Genomic DNA, 18,348 nt, shown 5'->3' with positions numbered 1-18,348 from the left:
CTGATGATGCTAGTTGGATTTTTCCTCTCTTTGAGGATTTTCCTCTAGTTGAAACAATTTGTAAACTCATTCTGGACTCACAGTAATAAATTTCCTATATATATATATATATATATATATATATATATATATATATATATATATATATATATATATATATAAAGCTGTATGTCTGTGTGTGTGTCTGGTCACGAATAGGCTCCTATATGGTTGACTATTATAGAAAACTGATCACATATAATGATAGAAGATGTATCGAGACACAGGAATGGGTATGTTTGATCTGGCATTATGATGATTCATTAAAATTGTGGGGTCTGCGTACGCGCCTGGTCCACAAAGTATGGAAATAAATATTTAAAAATACGTTTACAAGTGTTTTTGATATAGATGTACATAATAATACTTTGATAAGTATGTTTTAAGTTAAATAGGGATTGTATAATAAAATTGTGGGGTCTGCGTTCGCGCCTTGCCTCCATAGAATGGAAATAGGTACAAAATTTAATAAAGACTTTTCATATCTATCTGCGTAAGTATACTTTGATAATTATGTTTCAGTTTGAAAAAATATGGTATAATAAAATTATGGGGTGTTCGTTCACACCTGACCTCCATAGAATGGAAATATGTCACAAAGTTTAACAAGGTTTTTTAATATAGATCCACGGAATATTGTGATAAGTGTTTCAGTGTGAACAGGTATGGTATAATAAATTATGGGGTTTATTTATTCTATTTTTACTTTCATCATATTTTGCTTTGGTTTTGATACCCCCAAATTCGAAGCTATTTCTTTACAACCCTTCCTTTTCATAACCTATCATACTTTCATAAATCAGAGTCCATTTTCTGTAGGCTGTTTTTGAACCCAGTCAACGATGGGTACTTTTGCTAGTGTATATATATATATATATATATATATATATATATATATATATATATATATAATGAGAGCAATGGAAATAGTATTCCAACAAAATAGAGAAATAAAAAGGAATAAACCACGTTATGCGTTCATCAACATTTCATCTTTATTTTGAGACTTCCTCTGGATGAATGAGATTAAACAAACAAAAACACCAGTACAAATATTTGAAAATTTTCTTGTGAAAAAGTTAACGCTGTTCCATTTCAAAAATGGAAAAAGATGTTGGAAATTCAAAAACGGAGCATTGATAAAGAGAGGGAGATTTTTAATATCGTCATATAGTGATTTTAAAAGATATAAACGCAGTTTATATTCTTTCTGGAAAAATATGTCTTAAAATTCAAATATAATTGTGTAACAGAAATGAAATTAGTGTGTTTTTGTTATGTAATTTATTGATTGAAATTATATGCATAAATTATTATGTGTATTCATTATTACAGGGGGTGTTTCTATGGTGTGAGAAGGTTAACCTGTGTCTACAATTAAATTATGGTCTTTTAATAAAAGTTTACTTATTAATGGCACTACATTATAGAAACCTCCACGTTGTTTAATTGTGCTTGAATTTACGATAGGCGCAACAGCTAACGCTTCACGTTTTTTTTTTTGTTTTGTTTTTCTTTTTCACTTTTCCTACTTTGCAGTACGTGATCGAGCCTGCCTATTATTTAATTTTTGCTCAACACACACCTGCAAACACCCGGGAAACGGCGAACAATGCCGGCCACCCATGCTAGTATATCTATAAAAGAGAACGTGTCTCTGTGTGTGTACATTTTCCTACGCAATAACTCTGTCAATTTTCGGTCTACCGACGCGAAATTTGATATACAGTGTACTGAGATTGAGGAAAATCTTTGTAATCCGTTTTCGGCCAGATATTTGGCTGTCAAGTTCAACGATTTGACCTTTGAGAACTCTACCAAACTCCTCCGACAATTTGAGGTCTAAACACTTGATTTTCAAGATATAGGTTCCGTGGACATGGGTCTAACTTAATAACTTGATTTGATCCCAAAACAATAAATGTTAAGGGGTCATAATAGGGGTTAAAGTTAAAAAAAAATTGACCTCTGCCAAATTACTCAGACAATTTCTGGTCTAAGCATTTGGAATTTTACATAAAGGGTATTCAGAGATAGGGCAAGCTTTTTAATCAGTTTGGGTCGAAAATGTTTTTGTTACCAATATATATATATATATGTATGTATGTATGTATGTATGTATGTATGTATGGCGACGGATTTTACCAAGATCAGTATCGTTTTTAAGCTCGACCTTTCAGACGACAGATATGGAAAAATTTGCTAAAAACATTAATATCTTCACCTTCAACTGGGCACTTTTCTACAGGGGGAGGGGTCGCTTTTCCGCCGACATTTTTGAAAGTCATTCTCTCCTTTCGATTTTCTAGCCTTAATTTAAACATAAGTCATTCCGGTTTGGTGGTGGTCGTAACAGTAAATACGTCAGTCCCCCCCCCCGTTCTTTTCCTTCTTCGCGGTACGTGATCGAGCCTGCCTGCCAACTACCACTTTATTTATTTAATTTTTGCTCAACACGCACCTGCAAACACCCGGGAAACGGCGAACAATGCCGGCCACCCATGCTAGTATATATATATATGTCTGTCTGTGTGTGTGTGTGTGTACGTGCTTGCTTGCTTAATTTGTCATGCCACTTTGCTATTTTAACTGTGTTAAAGTTCATTGCATACAAGAGGGTATTTGCATCTATAGTTTTGGTTATTTTAAACCGGTAACCATACGCATCAATAGCCTGGAGAATTTGAACGGGAGATATGAGAGAGAGGGGAAGCGAGAAATGTTTAAGTTTTAATCCTCAGAGAGAAAAATATGTATTTATTTTAAAATAGAAAATTTAAGACTTTACGCTTTGCTAATGTGAAAAAGTAATCGAGTTGTAAAGCTTTCTCCATCTTTAAATTGCGTTTACAATTAAATTACGTTCTTTTAATAAAAGTTTACTTATTAATGGCGCTACATTATAGAAATCTCCACGTTGTTTAATTGTGCTTGAATTTATGATAAGCGCTGATTTAAGATGTCTCCGGCGCAGTTTATTTGAAATAAATTTAACTATTTTTGCTCGTTTACGGTCAAAGGTGTGATTATGCTGCAATGAATGTGAGAATAATGCACTTAAAGAATTGTTATTTCTTGTATCTCTTTTATGTTCATTGAGTCTTTTTTCTAATTTACGCTGGATTTCACCAACGTATCTATGATGGCAATTTTGGCAAGGAAGAGTGTATATACCTGCATTGGAAACCAGTTTGTTTTGGAGATGTTTTGTAGTTTTTAATATTTGTCTTATAGTTTGTGATGTGGTTTGTATGATTGGAATTCCTAGTTTCTTTAGTGTGTTGTAAATTATTGTGTTATTGGTGTGTGTCTGTTTATGGGAGAAATACCTGGTGCATATGATTTCTGTTTATTTATCATGAAAACTATTTGCATTTATTATGAAATATGTGGAATATTGCAAGATTTTCAAAGTGTTTGTAAGGTATTTGAATTCTTTGTCCAGATATTTTGAACTGCAAATTCTGAATGCATGTAGGAAGAAACCATTAACATACTTGTTTTTATTTTGTTATTATGGTGTTAGTAGAAATGCATGTAATCATTTTTGTGTGTAACTAACCTGCCTCGTGACTCCTGCTAGCATGCAGGTGCAACATGTCAATGGAAGTTAATGAGTTTTAAGCCTGTCGGTCTTAATCTTTCGATCTCTCTGCACTTAACTTGAACACAAGCAAGTTGGTTCAAGTTTGTACAGCGTTAACCACATTATTGGCACACAAACAAAGGATCAATGTCCTGTTTGTGAGGAAGAGAGACTACCTGTAAATTTACTATTAATTTGGCACTTCCTCCCTCAGAGGAAACCAGTTCAACCTGCTTAAGGTAGATGCCATACAGCAAATAAACAAACAAGTAAAAGAAAAGCGTTCATATATGGAGGATGTTTGTGTACCGTACATTAAAGTTGAGTTCATGTAGATATGTGCCAGTGTTATATGAAGTTCATGTGTATTCAATTATTTGCTGTATCTGCTCGGTGTTGCTTGGGAATGTTTTAGTATGCAGGTGCAACACACCCATAAGCCGAAGTCAATAAGTTTGAAGCCTGTTAGTCTTAACCTTTCGACCTATCTGCACTTGAACACAAGGAAGTTGCTCCAAGCTAGTACTGTGTTAACCATGCTATACACAACGCTAATATGCATATGTGCATAATTAACTTCATAATAGTGCAATTATTTTGTTGTCTTTATCTTAATGAGAAAAAAAGCTGACATTTTTTTAAAAATATTGTTTATTTTTTATGCAGTAGTGAGTATTTGAATGAAGAACAACTAATTGCTGTGAAATACATCGTTAGCCAACGAGAAAACTTCCCCTGCCCATTCATTCTAAACGGTGCTTACGGCACTGGAAAAACTGAAACACTTGCACAAGGAACAATGTATTTGCTCGACACGCAACCAAAAGCCAGGATTCTAATATGCACACAGTGTAACAGGTAAGTAAAAAATTCCTTTGAAGTAAGCGGAACATTCTTTTCATTGTTTCAATGAGTTGAACGACTTATTTATGGCAGGGTCTAGTTATTATTGTAAACTTAAAAACTAGTTGAAGTACTTGTCTATGACAGGGTCTAAATTAGCTGAAGTACTTTATGACAGGGTCTAAGTTATTGCTATAATATAAGAAATTAGCTGAAGTACTTGTCTATGAGAGGGTCTACCTTATCACTATAATCTCAGAAACTAGCTAGAGTACTTTATGATAGGGTCTAAGTTATTGCTATAATGTAAGGAACTAGCTGAAGTACTTGTCTATGAGAAGGTTCAAGCTATTACCATAATATTAGTTATTACATTTTATAATTTTTATATTTATTCATTTAAAGTGCAATTTCTGTTTGTGTACCACAATGATTTTAAATTCCATTAGCTTTTTTTAGCTTCTATCTAAAAACCCTGGCAACAATATCTGGACGATCCTGATGTTCTTGTCATTGAAGAAAATTTCTGTAATTTCCATCCACTTTGAATTTGTCGTGAAAGTGATGAAGATGTCGGCTCAGCCCGTTGGCCAACTATAAGTCATGGCATCACTTTGACGCTCAAACATGTATTGAGCAACTCCTGTGCAAGTTGCCGGAAGGACAACTCATTGACTAAAAGAATAACTTCAAATCGAGAAGGCAAAAAGAAACTCCGCACAATGGAAAATTGTTATTTAAATGTAACTTTAGAACATTTCTGCAATTTGAAAGTCTGAATTAGTTTGCGCCAGTACTCCGGTGAGAAAGCATCTGAATATTGGAAGCTATTGACCTGCATCATCATGATTTAGACCAAATAAAAAAAAATCTGATATCCAAGTTGTAGATCGGAGCTCCTTTCATTCCGTGTAAACAATGAGATGTGAGCTAGAGAATAGGAAGTGATGTGCCTTTTGTTCCACCCCCACAAAATTCCTCCCCCACCCCTTCCCACACACTGTCCGATAAAAATATATATCCATGTCTGACCTAGACAGCAATAAACCTGACACATCAATTTTTGTTTCTTAACAATTTTCCTTTTTATTTTTACATGTTATTTACAACAAAGAAGTGTAATTTGCTTCAGTTTCTTTCAAAAAATAATTATTCCAGCAAGTAAGGGTGTATGCAAACCACCTCCTTACACACTGTCTGATAAAAATATATCTGATGGAATATTTCTCTCACACACTGAGATTATTAGAATGGATATAACTAGCAAGATCTGTGGAAATTCCACAGCAGACTCTTTCATATGTAACGTTGGCATTCTGTGGATTTTCCACATAAATCGAGACACCCTGATATTATTGTAGTTATTTTGTTAAAACTGCAAAAGTATTTATCTAAGCTAGCACGGACATAAAATATGCTTAAATATGATATTTTAATTTATGTAGATTTTGTATATATTATTATAGAGTATATTATAAAGTTTTGATTTCAAAAATAAAAAATATCTATATGACTTGGGCGCATCAGCTTAAATCGAAGCCAAAACTTAAGAAAAAAAAAATAAAAAAAAAATATATATATGTATTTTAAGCATATAGATATAAAATACCATTTCATAAAAAAACGAGATAAAAAAGGAATAATAGATGCCATTAATGAATCCCAAGCAACGCCGGGTAGATAAAACTATTATCTTTTTTTCTCTCTTCATTTTTGTTTTCTAGTTCTGCAGATCTTTTTATTCTCAAACATTTGGACAAATACGTGAAGAAACAACAAAACCAAAAAATGTTACTTCGTGTTTATTATTCTGGAAGGCGTGTCGTGTCGGTCCCGGAGGAAGTGCGTAAATACACTCTGATGTCATCCACACAAGATCAGTTTCGGAAAGCCCAAAAAACAGATTTTGATCACGTCCGTGTTGTCATCTCAACACTCGAGAACTGCCATGAACTGATCAAACTTCAGCTGAAAGGGATGTTCACGCATATCTTTATAGATGAAGCGGCCCAAGAATTTGAAGCTAAGGTTTTGCTTCCCCTATCTTTGGCCACGAAGGACACGTGTGTTGTTCTTTCTGGTGATCATCACCAAATGGGTGTCAAGGTAAGTAATATGAAAAAGAAATTCTTTCCTTCTTTTTCCTCTCTCTTTTTCTCTATTTTCCTTTCTCCCTCTTTCTCTCTTTTTTCTCTCTCTTCTTCGCTCTTTCTATCTATCTCTTCCTTTCTCTTTCTGTCTATCTTTGTATCTATCTAACTCTTCCTTTCTTTTTCTATCTTTCTATCTCTCCTTCTCTTTCTATCTATCTTTCTCTCTTTCTTCCTATTTATCTCTCCCTCTCTTTTTCTCTCTCTTACTTTCTATCTCTCTCTCTCTCTCTCTTTTCCTCTATTTTTCTTTCTCCCTCTTTCTCTCTTTGTCTCTCTCTTCTTCGCTCTTTCTATCTATCTATTTCTTTCTTTCTTTATCTATCTTTCTCTCATACTCCCATGGAACTTCTTCCGTTGGAGGAAGTTCCATGGGAGTATGAAATGCACAAGCGGTCCCCAGTCACATGTATATCCCATTGAGGGAGATGATGACAGGTTTTTGCAACTCATGCAGGGAAGTGTTGATATCTTCCTACATACAGCACTTGGAATTCCCAAATTGGTTACCCATCTGGTACTGATCAGGCTTAACATTGCTTAACTTCTGTGATCTAATGAGAACTAGTGTGTCAACGTGATTATGCCGTATGTATGATTATGTTGTAGTGTTAGGATAGTTGTGCTTTTCAGCAAAGGGCAAATAACTCTTTACAAACAAACGACTCTCCATATTAGAATAAAAGATTATCATGCAAAATTTATGATACACACACACATATATATATATATATATATATATATATATATATATATATATACACACACACACACACATATATATACACTGTTTTTGCTAAAATAAAATTGCTATAAATAATATGTAGTATAGTATAAATTATTGGTAGGAAATCAAATCTGTTGCCAAGGCTGCTGGAAAAATGGTTGGATCCTTCTATCGATCCAGTAGATATCTCACTGCTGATGCAATTCTCTATCTATATAAGAGCCAGATACATCCAAGGATGGAATACTGTTGCCACATATGGGCAGGAGCTGCTAGAAAAGACTTGTCCTGCCTTGATAGGGTTCAAAATAGACTTCGTGGCCTGGCGGGAGATGTCCTTTTCTCTTCGCTGCAACCTCTGTCTCACAGAAGAGATGTTGCGAGTTTTTCTCTGCTTTATCGTTATTTTCATGGAAAGTGTTCAACTGAGCTTCAATCTATGATCACCCCTCGCCAAACTTTCGCAAGAAACACTAGACTAGCTGAAAACATTATCAATAGTTTTCCCCACTCTTTATCTGTACCTAAATCTAAACATAGATTCCATGATCAAAGCTTCTTTCTTAGAATTGCACGCCTGTGGAATTGTCTTCCGTTTTCCTGCTTTCCAGCTTTCTATAATATGGTTGTCTTCAAGTCCAACGTGAACAAATTTCTGATGAGCCGTTCCACTTAAGTTAACAAATTTACCGAACTTCCATTACTATTGATTACTATATTGTCCTTTTGACTACTCTACACTCTTTAACCCTTATCCTTGAGTGGCCGATTGGCCTTGATAAGTGGTGCCGTCTATGTAAAAAAAAAAAAAAAAATTCCGACAGTGCTCTGACGACTCATTGTTTTTATTTTTCTATTAATATTTCTGCTTCTTCTCTGTTTATGCCATATCTGCATCACATCTCCCCCATGATGTCAGCATCACACTTCATTTTTTTCTTCTACCTCTTTCTCTTCTTATTTTCATTTTTTCATTCAACCATCTCCATTAAATACTCCTTGTTTTTAAACATGGATTTTAGACAAGTTCATTGACCCAACCATTCAGTTTTCAAATGTGATTTCATTTATTTTTTTTTAGAAATTTATTTAATAACTTTTTTTTCAGGTCCATTCTACTGAAGCTCGGCAACAGGGTCTTGGAGTATCCATCATGCAGCGACTTTTCAAACACTACACCAACCACCCTCATCAGAATGTGAACGCTGATTCCCCTCTGCACACGCTCCTGGTGCATAACTATCGCAGTGTGAACGAGATCAATCAGTTTATTTCCACCTGTTTTTATGGCACTGCAATCAATCATCATGAGCTGAAAACTCCGCCATCTATTTCCGGATTGAAACCCTTACAGTTTTATGCTGTGTCTGGTGTTGAGTCCCATTATCAGAATAGCCCGTCATATTTCAATGAAAAAGAAGTGATCCAAATCGTCGATTGTGTGGTCGACATGGCGTCAAATTGGCCGAAAGAATTTGGATCTTTTAATCCGAAATCTATTTGCATCGTCAGTTCTTACAAAGACCAAGTAAGTTGCGATTTATTTGGATGATGATTAAGCCCTTTCGAGATGCTTTCGAATTCTGTTAAATAGTTCATCCTTCTTTTCACTCACCCTTTTCTGCTTTCAATATGGAGGGAGGTATGAAATTTTAACAAATCCAAATCAATGAATCTTTTAGTTATTCCATTTTTTTTTTATAAGCTAAAAATGCTTTTTGGCTAAGTAAATGAATTTAATTTTTTCAACAAAGATAAATACTAAATGTCAAATAATTTCATGTCCATAATACAATGAAAGATTATCACTCCAAAATTTATGATTCATTTCTTTCAGGTAAATCTGATCCGCAGAAAACTGCGTAAAGAGTGCAGTCTCTTAAGTGAAGTTGTTGTTGAACAAGTTGGAAACGTTCCAGGTAAGTAATCTTAAAATTTTTCAATTTAAATTATTTACAAGTGTCATCGGCATATATAATATTTTGATTACAGAAATTCCCCTCTGGATCAAAGTACTGAGGTTTTCACCGAAACATGCCACGTACAAATTCAATATATCTACCTTGATAGTCACTATCTTATGACCACCATTTCTACTACTGATAATAAAATGCTATATTACATCTGATGAATACACCATCACAATCACCACATCTACAGAGGAAGGAGTTCCTATTTTTCTCTCAATATTCAATGCTCTCACCTCTACCAGTTGATGACGAGACAAATTCTATATTTTCCTTGTTACATACATACACATACATACTCTTTCCATTTTTTGATTCATAAATAGTAAAGTCTCCCTATCTTTATTCTGGCCATTGTGATTGGCTAAGATCTGACAATTCTTATATTTGGGATTAACGGTATCCTCATCATAAATGAACGCTAACCTCGATTCAAATATGGCATCACAATAATACCCTTTTTTGCTGTGTTCCTTTTTCTTAGATTATACAGACAAAACACACCGGGCTTTTAATACACAAAATAAACCTTTTTGTTTTACATGCATTTTCGCTATTTACAATTTCTGCTTCACAGCAAAATTTAGGTAGATGACGAACACACGGACGCAGAGGAGATATGTTTATCGTGCGTGCATCTTATTTTTTTATTTTATTTTTTTTTTAATTACATTTTTCACCCCAAACAAGGCACATTGCCACTTTGGTGTAGGGGGCTACTATCAGGGGAAACATCTACTGGGGTACTATGTAGGGATTTGGGTAGCAAGATGTTGATTCACGTTGCACTTGCACTTGCATGTCAGTACAGTTGGGGAAGCAGTGACCTGGAATGGAATTCCAAAGTCTAGCAGTTCTGGGGAAGAAACTACTGGAGTAGAAAGATTTTTAACATCTAGGGATCTCTACAGTGTGGGGGTGGGATTTCGCAGCTTGTCGGGTCTGTCGAGGGTGTTCACGTTGTGGGGGCACAAGTGCTTGCAGTTCATCAGAGCATTCACCAGTCGATGGGACAGAGGCTGAAGCTTAGATGCCAGTTTAGGGCCTATCAGATTTGCGACTCTCTTTTGAACCCTGTCAAGGAGCGAGAGACTAGTAGCCGATGCACCAGCCCAAATATGACAGCAATACTCCATACATGGGCGAATAGTGGCCTTATAGAGGTACAGGATACTTTCGGGTGTTAGAAGTTTTCTAGCACGGTAGAGGGAGCCCACCTTCCTCGCAGCAGCCCTGGCAATGCTCTCGATGTAATTGTTCCAACTCATGTTTCCTGTGAACGTTAGGCCAAGGAGCTTGAAAGACGTACTCTCAGATAAAGAGTCGTTGGCCATTGCTATAGGTGGTAGAGAAGGTTTCTTGTAATTATTGAATGAAACCAGTTTAGTCTTGGCGGCATTGAACGTGACCATCCATTTTTGTCCCCATTCCACTACTGATTGGAGGTCATCCTCTAGTGTTTCTGCCATTACTTTAGATATATGTTCATTTGTTTTCCTGTCGTGCCTGCTATAGAGTGTGGTGTCATCAGCATATATACCCATCTCAGAGGCAATTTTGTCAGGGAGGTCATTTATGAATATCAGGAACAGTAGAGGCCCAAGGATAGATCCCTGGGGCACTCCTGCATTTATATCATATTGTTTAGATATACGACCGTCGAGGACAACCTGGATTTTTCTCTTATCTAAGAAGGATTTAATTATGTTAAGTATTCTACCAGTTATACCGTATGATCTAATCTTCCTGAGGAGACCCTCATGCCATACCCTGTCAAATATAGTATTAATAATAATTAGATATATCTAGAGCTACCGCTCTGCCCTCTCCCACTTTGTCCAGTGAATGGTATATGCGTTCAGAGATTACAGTGAGGATGTCTGCCGTGGAACGGGCTTGTCTAAATCCATATTGTTGGTCGGTCAGAAGTTTAGTATCTGTAAGGTGCTGGACTAGAGCATGGTTAATTAAGGTCTCAAATATTTTGGCAAAAAGTGGGAGGAGGCTAATAGGGCGATAATTTAATGGGTCAGTTCTTTCGCCAGAATTTTTGAATACTGGTACCACAGAAGCAGTTTTCCAACAGCCCGGAAAGCAAGATTCATTAAGGCATTTGTTGTAGACTAGAATATGTAGAAAATTATTTGTCTCCGCAAAATCTAATCAAGATTTTCGTAATTAGTGTACTCGGAAACCTTTAAAAGTCGTCAATTTAAAGCAAATTGAGGAGGTGTACCTAATGTAAAAAACTGAAAAAAAAAAAAAAAAAATCAGTAGAAAAAGAAAAGTAAATAGTCAAAAGTAAAAAGTTAATTTTTGGGGGGTCGTTTTTGTAATGAGGTCCGTTCGCTTGGTATAGGTCGACGGTTTTCATTGAAAAAAAATAGTAAAAGTTATGAACTGATTAGGGTAGGTTGTTTTCATGGTCGTTTTGGTTAATGACTTCCATATGCTCAGTATAATTTGATTTTTTGATCACTCGTGGCCAATCTTGCATTAATGTAAACATTATCATATTGCCGCCATTTTTAATGAGAAAGGATTGAATTTTAAGTGTTTTCCTAAAAGCCAGCTCGGGAGAAGAGTGCGTGAAAATCCTTTTATGCTAATTGATTAACAAGTAGTTTTATGCCATCCTTTTTTCCCGTAAATTCTCTCATACCCCCCCCTTTTATCGCATATGTTACATATGTAATCCTAATCAGATCATATAATCTCAATAAATCTGTGAACTGTAAAAAATATGTCCTTCTGTTTTGTCCAGATTATCAAATTATACAGCCTACTAACGATTAAGGCTGCTACCATTAAGAATGAGATCAAATCTACCGGAAAGTCCTTTACGGTTGTAGATAGATTGTTAACAGAATGTTCGCGTTAAGGTTAGGTTTCTTATCTGTCTTTGTTATTTTTACTGCAATGGCGGGAGGTGGCAGTAGTGCTGTGGCTCTGGCATGTTATGTTTAAAGTCTGTCAGCAGAGATTAACAGTATTTACAGGGAAGGGGGGGGGGCTTCCAGCTTCACGTGGTTCTTCCTGTGAGTAATCCGTGAAAGAAATTAATGTCAACATTGAAATAAAGTAAGTCAACTAAAAAAAAAAAAATAATTCTAACTTGTTGCACCAAATTATACATATAACTAGCAGTTCGCCCAGCGTTGCCCAGTCGAAAAATATGCATAAATATTATATTTTAATTCCTACAGACACTGAGACTGAGACATGCAGCAAATCTTGACAAAACTTATTTTTATTTTTTTTTTCAGGAAAAGAATTTGATGTAATCATCATTAGTACCGTGCATATGAGTGAACGTCTTGATATAAAAAATAATTTTATATAATCAACAGTAGGTTCTCTACAGTGCAATGTAAACAACAATGTATTGTGGATCAAGTCACTACAGGGAGAAAGGGTTGAATTTTAAGGGAGTACTAATGTTTGCATTAAAGCTTCTCTCTCTCATAAAAGCCAGCTTTGGAGAGGGGAGTGTGTGGACGTCCTTTAATGCTGGTTGTTGGACAAGTACAGTTTTTTTTTTTTTTTACATAGGCGTCACCACTTATCAAGGCCGATCGGCCACTCAAGGATAAGGGTTAAAGAGTGTAGAGTAGTCAAAAGGACAATATAGTAATCAATAGTAATGGAAGTTCGGTAAATTTGTTAACTTAAGTGGAAACGCTCATCAGAAACTTGTTCACGTTGGACTTGAAGACAACCATAAGATAGACAGCTGGAAAGCAGGAAAACGGAAGACAATTCCACAGGCGAGCAGTTCTAAGAAAGAAGCTTTGATCATGGAATCTATGTTTAAGTTTAGGCACAGATAAAGAGTGGGGAAAACTATTGATAATGTTTTCAGCTAGTCTAGTGTTTCTTGTGAAAGTTTGGCGAGGGGGGACCATAGATTGAAGCTCAGTCGAACACTTTCCATGAAAATAACAATAAAGCAGAGACAAACTCGCAACATCTCTTCTGTGAGATAGAGATTGCAGCGAAGAGAAAAGGACATCTCCCACCAGGCCACGAAGTCTATTTTGAACCCTATCAAGGCAGGACACGTCTTTTCTAGCAGCTCCTGCCCATATGTGGCAACAGTATTCCATCCTTGGACGTATCTGGCTCTTATATAGATAGAGAATTGCATCAGCAGTGAGATATCTACTGGATCGATAGAAGGATCCAACCATTTTTCCAGCAGCCTTGGCAACAGATTTGATGTACGTATTCCATTTAAGATCAGGAGTAAAGGTCAAGCCCAGAAGCCTGTCAAAACTTGAGGCCTCACCAAGACGAGAGCCATTCATTTCAATTGATGCCAGATGGGGATCAGAATGTTGATGATGTAAAGATAGAAGCTTGGATGCAATATTAACCAGAATGATATAACCTCAATAAATCTGTGAACCGTAAAAAATATGCCGTTGTGTTTTTTAAAGATTTGATGCATTTTAATGCATAATTCTGACTTTTTTACTTTTCTTTTTTTTCCAGGAAAAGAATTTGATGTGATCATCATTAGTACCGTGCGTACGAGCAAACGTCTTGATATAAACCCAGAGGAACTTGCCAATTACTGCAATGAAACAGATGAAGTCGATTTTTTTGTTAACAAGAAATTGCTCAACACGGCCATGACACGAGCCAAGTATTCCATTATTGTCGTAGGTGACCCTGTGGCTCTTTGCGCCTATGGAAAATGCGCTACAATTTGGCGTATTTTCATAAATTACTGCAGCAAACTATGCAGTGTTAAGCCACCAGAAATCACTTATGATGTCGTAAGACTTGAAGTAAGTCGGCTCCTTTATACTCGGGAGAGATTTATCCAACAAGCAGATGCTACTTGTGTGCAAGATTCACAATTAAAAACTGAATTTAATTTTCCGATAAAATCCTCAATTTCAAGTCTGCCAGATCCACTCCATTACCAGGAAATACACAATAATAACTTGAATATTCCTCTTGGTTCGGCTGATGTCAGTGACTGCAATTCACACTCTGTAAGCCCAAATCCTATTCAACAAGTTCCAGTTGAAGATAGTATCTTGAATAATTCAAGTTCAGACATAAATCAAGTTTATTTTGACCCTAAAAAGTGTCTAAAAATAAATCCTGTTAACTCTAACCCCAAAGTTTCAATAATCCCCAAAACAGAATGTTCAAACCATGTGAGTTCAAATCCTATTCATCAGGTTCCAATACCAATTACAAAAACTGCTAGCCCAAAAGTTTTTCCTGGAGTTCCGTTTCAAAACACTCTTGTGCATAATCCAGTTCCAAATTTTATTCCTCAAGTTCCAATACCAATTACAAAAACTGCTAGCCCAAAAGTTTTTCCTGGAGTTCCGTTTCCAAACACTCTTGTGCATAATCCAGTTCCAAATTTTATTCCTCAAGTTCCAATACCAATTACAAAAACTGCTAGCCCAAAAGTTTTTCCTGGAGTTCCGTTTCAAAACACTCTTGTGCATAATCCAGTTCCAGAAATAGAGCCAATGGATTACATCTCTAAAAATACAGTTTCTTCGAAGACATCTTCTAATCTTGATCATTCTAACACAAGTCCGATGAAATCTGACTCATTGAATAAGCAGAGTCTAAAATTAGATTTCTTGGATTCTGACCCCAAAGATTCTTCACTTTCAAAAATGGTAAATCCTGATATCCTTAAACTTGCTTGGAATCAACCATATCCTCTGCATTATTCAAAGTCAAGAATAGATGCGCTTTTCAGTCTTTCGAAGAATGAGTATTGTTCTGAGGGTTCTCGCATAGATTTCTCTTTTCCATGCGTATACGTTATTGACTCTCCAGCAGAAAATCTCTTGATCGGCCTCAGCTTTTATAAAGTTGCTGAAGATTTCATTGTCGGAATTCACTGGCCTGACTTACAAAGTTACATTCCTAATGAGAAATTTGATGATATCGGCGCTTTAGAAACGGTGTTGGCATTAGGGCCAAAGCAATCATTACCAAACGTGCCTGAACTTTATTTCACGTTGGACCGTGCAATTGGCGCGGTTTCTTGTTTGCTAAAAGTCGACATACAAGGAAAAGTCTTGGACTGCTCATTTCACCAGACGTTTATCAAACCCGAAAAGATAATTCCAATCACAGAACTTGAGACTTATCTTCAGAGAACCACTGAGAAAGAACTCAATTTCCCCAACTATCTTCACAGGCTTGCTAATATATGGTGCAAATTGCGACTCGGTAACGAGAGCCTCTACTTCAAAAATCCGTACACGGATCATCCAAAAAGTTATAAACTCTTGACTGAAATCTGTATCCAGGTACATATACAGATTGTAAGATATCTCTCAAAGGTTTTCCCTGAGACAACCCCAAGAGTTTGGCAATCTTTTCAAAATGGTTCGAGATTGGATCAGTGGAAAAGAGAACACGTGTCTGATGCCCTAAACGCGGTACTTCTGCTTCAGCCATACTTGCAAGGGAAAATTTGCCAATGCGAGACGTTTTGTGAATGTTTCTTAGACTACATCAAACAAGAAAATTTGAAATCGACCATTCCTAAAACATTGGAAATCAATTCAGACACTTGGAAATTAACTGCAAATTCTGTAGATGAGAACCAATTTGGAGACCTGCAAGACATTATCCAGAGTCCGTTTTGCCATAACAAGATCATTGTGGCGCTGAAAAAACTTGCCAAGCTGACTGAAATCAAGTTTGGATACTCTAATAATATTGCATCGGATTACAGCCTGAACTTTGACCCTCAAGTCTATTTGTGTAAGCCGTCAATTAGTTTTCTCGATCTTTTGGTCCAGAAAATGCTCGTTGCTGCCATTCACAAATTACCAAACCCGGTCAATGTTAAAGTATTCCAGAAAGTCACCCAGAAGTTGACGGAAACAATTGCAGCAAAACGGTTCCAGCAGTAAAGATGTGCTTCTCAAGAAACTTCGAAAAGACTTTCCAGCCTAAAACAATCAAAACCAAAGCAACAGATATATTAGTGGACAATTCCATGATTGTAATCCTATTATCTCTAATTGCATTCTGGTCTCCTTCTCTTTTATTAGATATATTAGGTTCAAGCTCAACATCGTCCGATACATGTACATTGCAATTTACTCAGATTGATGCAAACATTTGAACTTACTCATCAATTTATGCAGTGGAAACTGTAACGAAAAAGTGTAAGGAAAAATTCAAGATGGCGCCCGACTCTCTCTTTAACACGGTAAGATATCCTCAACACGGCACAAGGAGCAACAGCCACATGATTCCCCAGCCAACTCAATCGTCACTCCCCACGTCTTTCCCCTCACCCGCTTTTATCGTCGTTCTAGGCCGGCTAAATTTGCATATTCCGAGAATTTGTGTGACTTTGCGAGACATCATACTTTACAAAAGATGGCGGCCGCCATCTTGGTCTTTCTTTTCTATTTTGGTCGGTAACGCTGAGCTGGTGTCGAGGTAAGTCTTTTTCCCCTCATCCGTCTCTCCCACGTACCCACACAACACGCAAACACGCGGGCGCTTATCTCCTGGATGCACGTTACAGAAACTGCATAAAACAAAATAGGACTTAACGTGGCAACAATTTGCATCAACATATTTAATTGGCAACAGATACTCAGCTCCTTACACCGACAAAATTTCTCTTAGATAAAAAAATTATATTCATAAGGCAAAAAGAGCAGAAGACGTTAAAGAAACACAGGATCCTAATTTTCATATTAGCACAGGAAACGTTTTTTTCTTCAATGTGCTTCCGTATTTAAATTTTTTATGCCTCTGTAAACCTTGTCGTAGATCCAGAAGATCATTGTCGCCCACAGCTACAAGGGCTTCATTTGAACTCTAATGTTTCATTATGCCTACTACACAGCAATGGATCCCTAAAATAATTTCTTCCGGAATATTCTGTGAAACTCTCGGAATATCAACATTGCCTTTTGACTGGGGTTTATCATTGTGCCATTGGATAGAATCGGTCAATAATTTTACAAGACGCAAACCTATTTCCAAAGAATCAGTTCTGGACTTTTAGTATTTTGCGGATGTTACACCTTGAGACGTTATGTTGAACAAAGATGACTAGTAAATCAAATCGGCGAAGAATCAATGCAGAACTTTTGGAACTGAATGGGGGGCGGGGAGCTGAACTTAGTCATTTTTTTTACGCCTTGTTCACTGACCATGCATGCTTCAGTTGTTTCTTTTTTTTTAGTTTTATTTCTTTGTTTTTGTTATTATCGAAATGAAATGAAAAAGCTTTGTTTCTTTGTGTTTCTTTTTTCTTTTTTTTTGGGGGGGGTTATTTTCACTTGTTTATTTCTGTTTCATTTTTAGGTAAAGATGCAGTCTTTGAAATTACTACTATTCTAGGTTCACGGGGATACTGAAAACAACAATAACGTTTAAAATTACAGGAAACAAATAGTTTCTTGAATTTACAGTGATAAAATGTGGGGGAACACTTTTCTATATTAATTTAACGTAAAATGAGCACCCAATTTATAGCCACATTTCTTTGGGAGTAGGGCTGGCAATTTTGATAGGAGGGGGCTGTATTTGGTAATTGTGGTAGACCAACACAAAACAACTGGCAAAAATAGCTGTAAAATCTTAGTTGGTTTCCACCTTAACATTTTCTTTTAATATGATGACTTTTTAAGGTTTTCAGCTATGCTGAAAACAAATATCGCATTTAAATTTTCCATTATCTCTATATAAATAAAATGTACTCATTTTTCCCGTCTGATTTTGACCTTAATAGGATTAAAAATCAAGATATTTCATGCAAATATAATATGCACAAACGGTAGAACAATATCTGAGGTGTGTTATAGGCTTATTATTTCTCAAATTCCTCGATAATCTTAGATTTCTATACTTTTTCTGCTGAGAAGTCACGGCCAAAATCGGTTAAGATCAATGGAAGTGGTAAAATATTTTCTCTCTAATAAATTCCTCCTCCCCCTGCCACCACTTAACACCATTTGGGGATCGTTCACAAGGAACAGTTGAGAAGAGAACACCGGTTTGGCTTCGTAGTTCTTT

The 18,348-nt window shown here is 36.2% G+C and overlaps 1 protein-coding gene across 1 annotated transcript in view; it reads left to right on the top strand.

Moving 5' to 3' along the window:
• Positions 1-17,570, top strand: part of LOC145266328 (uncharacterized) — a 78,732-nt gene extending 61,162 nt beyond the window's left edge. Inside the window, exons 8-12 of the mRNA XM_080121914.1 lie at positions 4,292-4,483; positions 6,193-6,574; positions 8,454-8,873; positions 9,183-9,264; positions 13,807-17,570. Coding sequence (XP_079978040.1) covers positions 4,292-4,483; positions 6,193-6,574; positions 8,454-8,873; positions 9,183-9,264; positions 13,807-16,220 — 3,490 coding nt within the window. The 3' untranslated portion in view covers positions 16,221-17,570. The remainder of the gene's footprint in view (positions 1-4,291; positions 4,484-6,192; positions 6,575-8,453; positions 8,874-9,182; positions 9,265-13,806) is intronic.
• The last annotated feature ends 778 nt before the right edge of the window (positions 17,571-18,348 follow it).

The sequence above is a fragment of the Euprymna scolopes genome, chromosome 41 (genome assembly GCF_053919585.1).
Source record: "Euprymna scolopes isolate OS-2025 chromosome 41, ASM5391958v1, whole genome shotgun sequence".
NCBI lineage: Eukaryota > Metazoa > Mollusca > Cephalopoda > Sepiida > Sepiolidae > Euprymna > Euprymna scolopes.
Note: the sequence above shows the minus strand (reverse complement) of the source record. Positions and strands in the feature narration are given on the sequence as shown.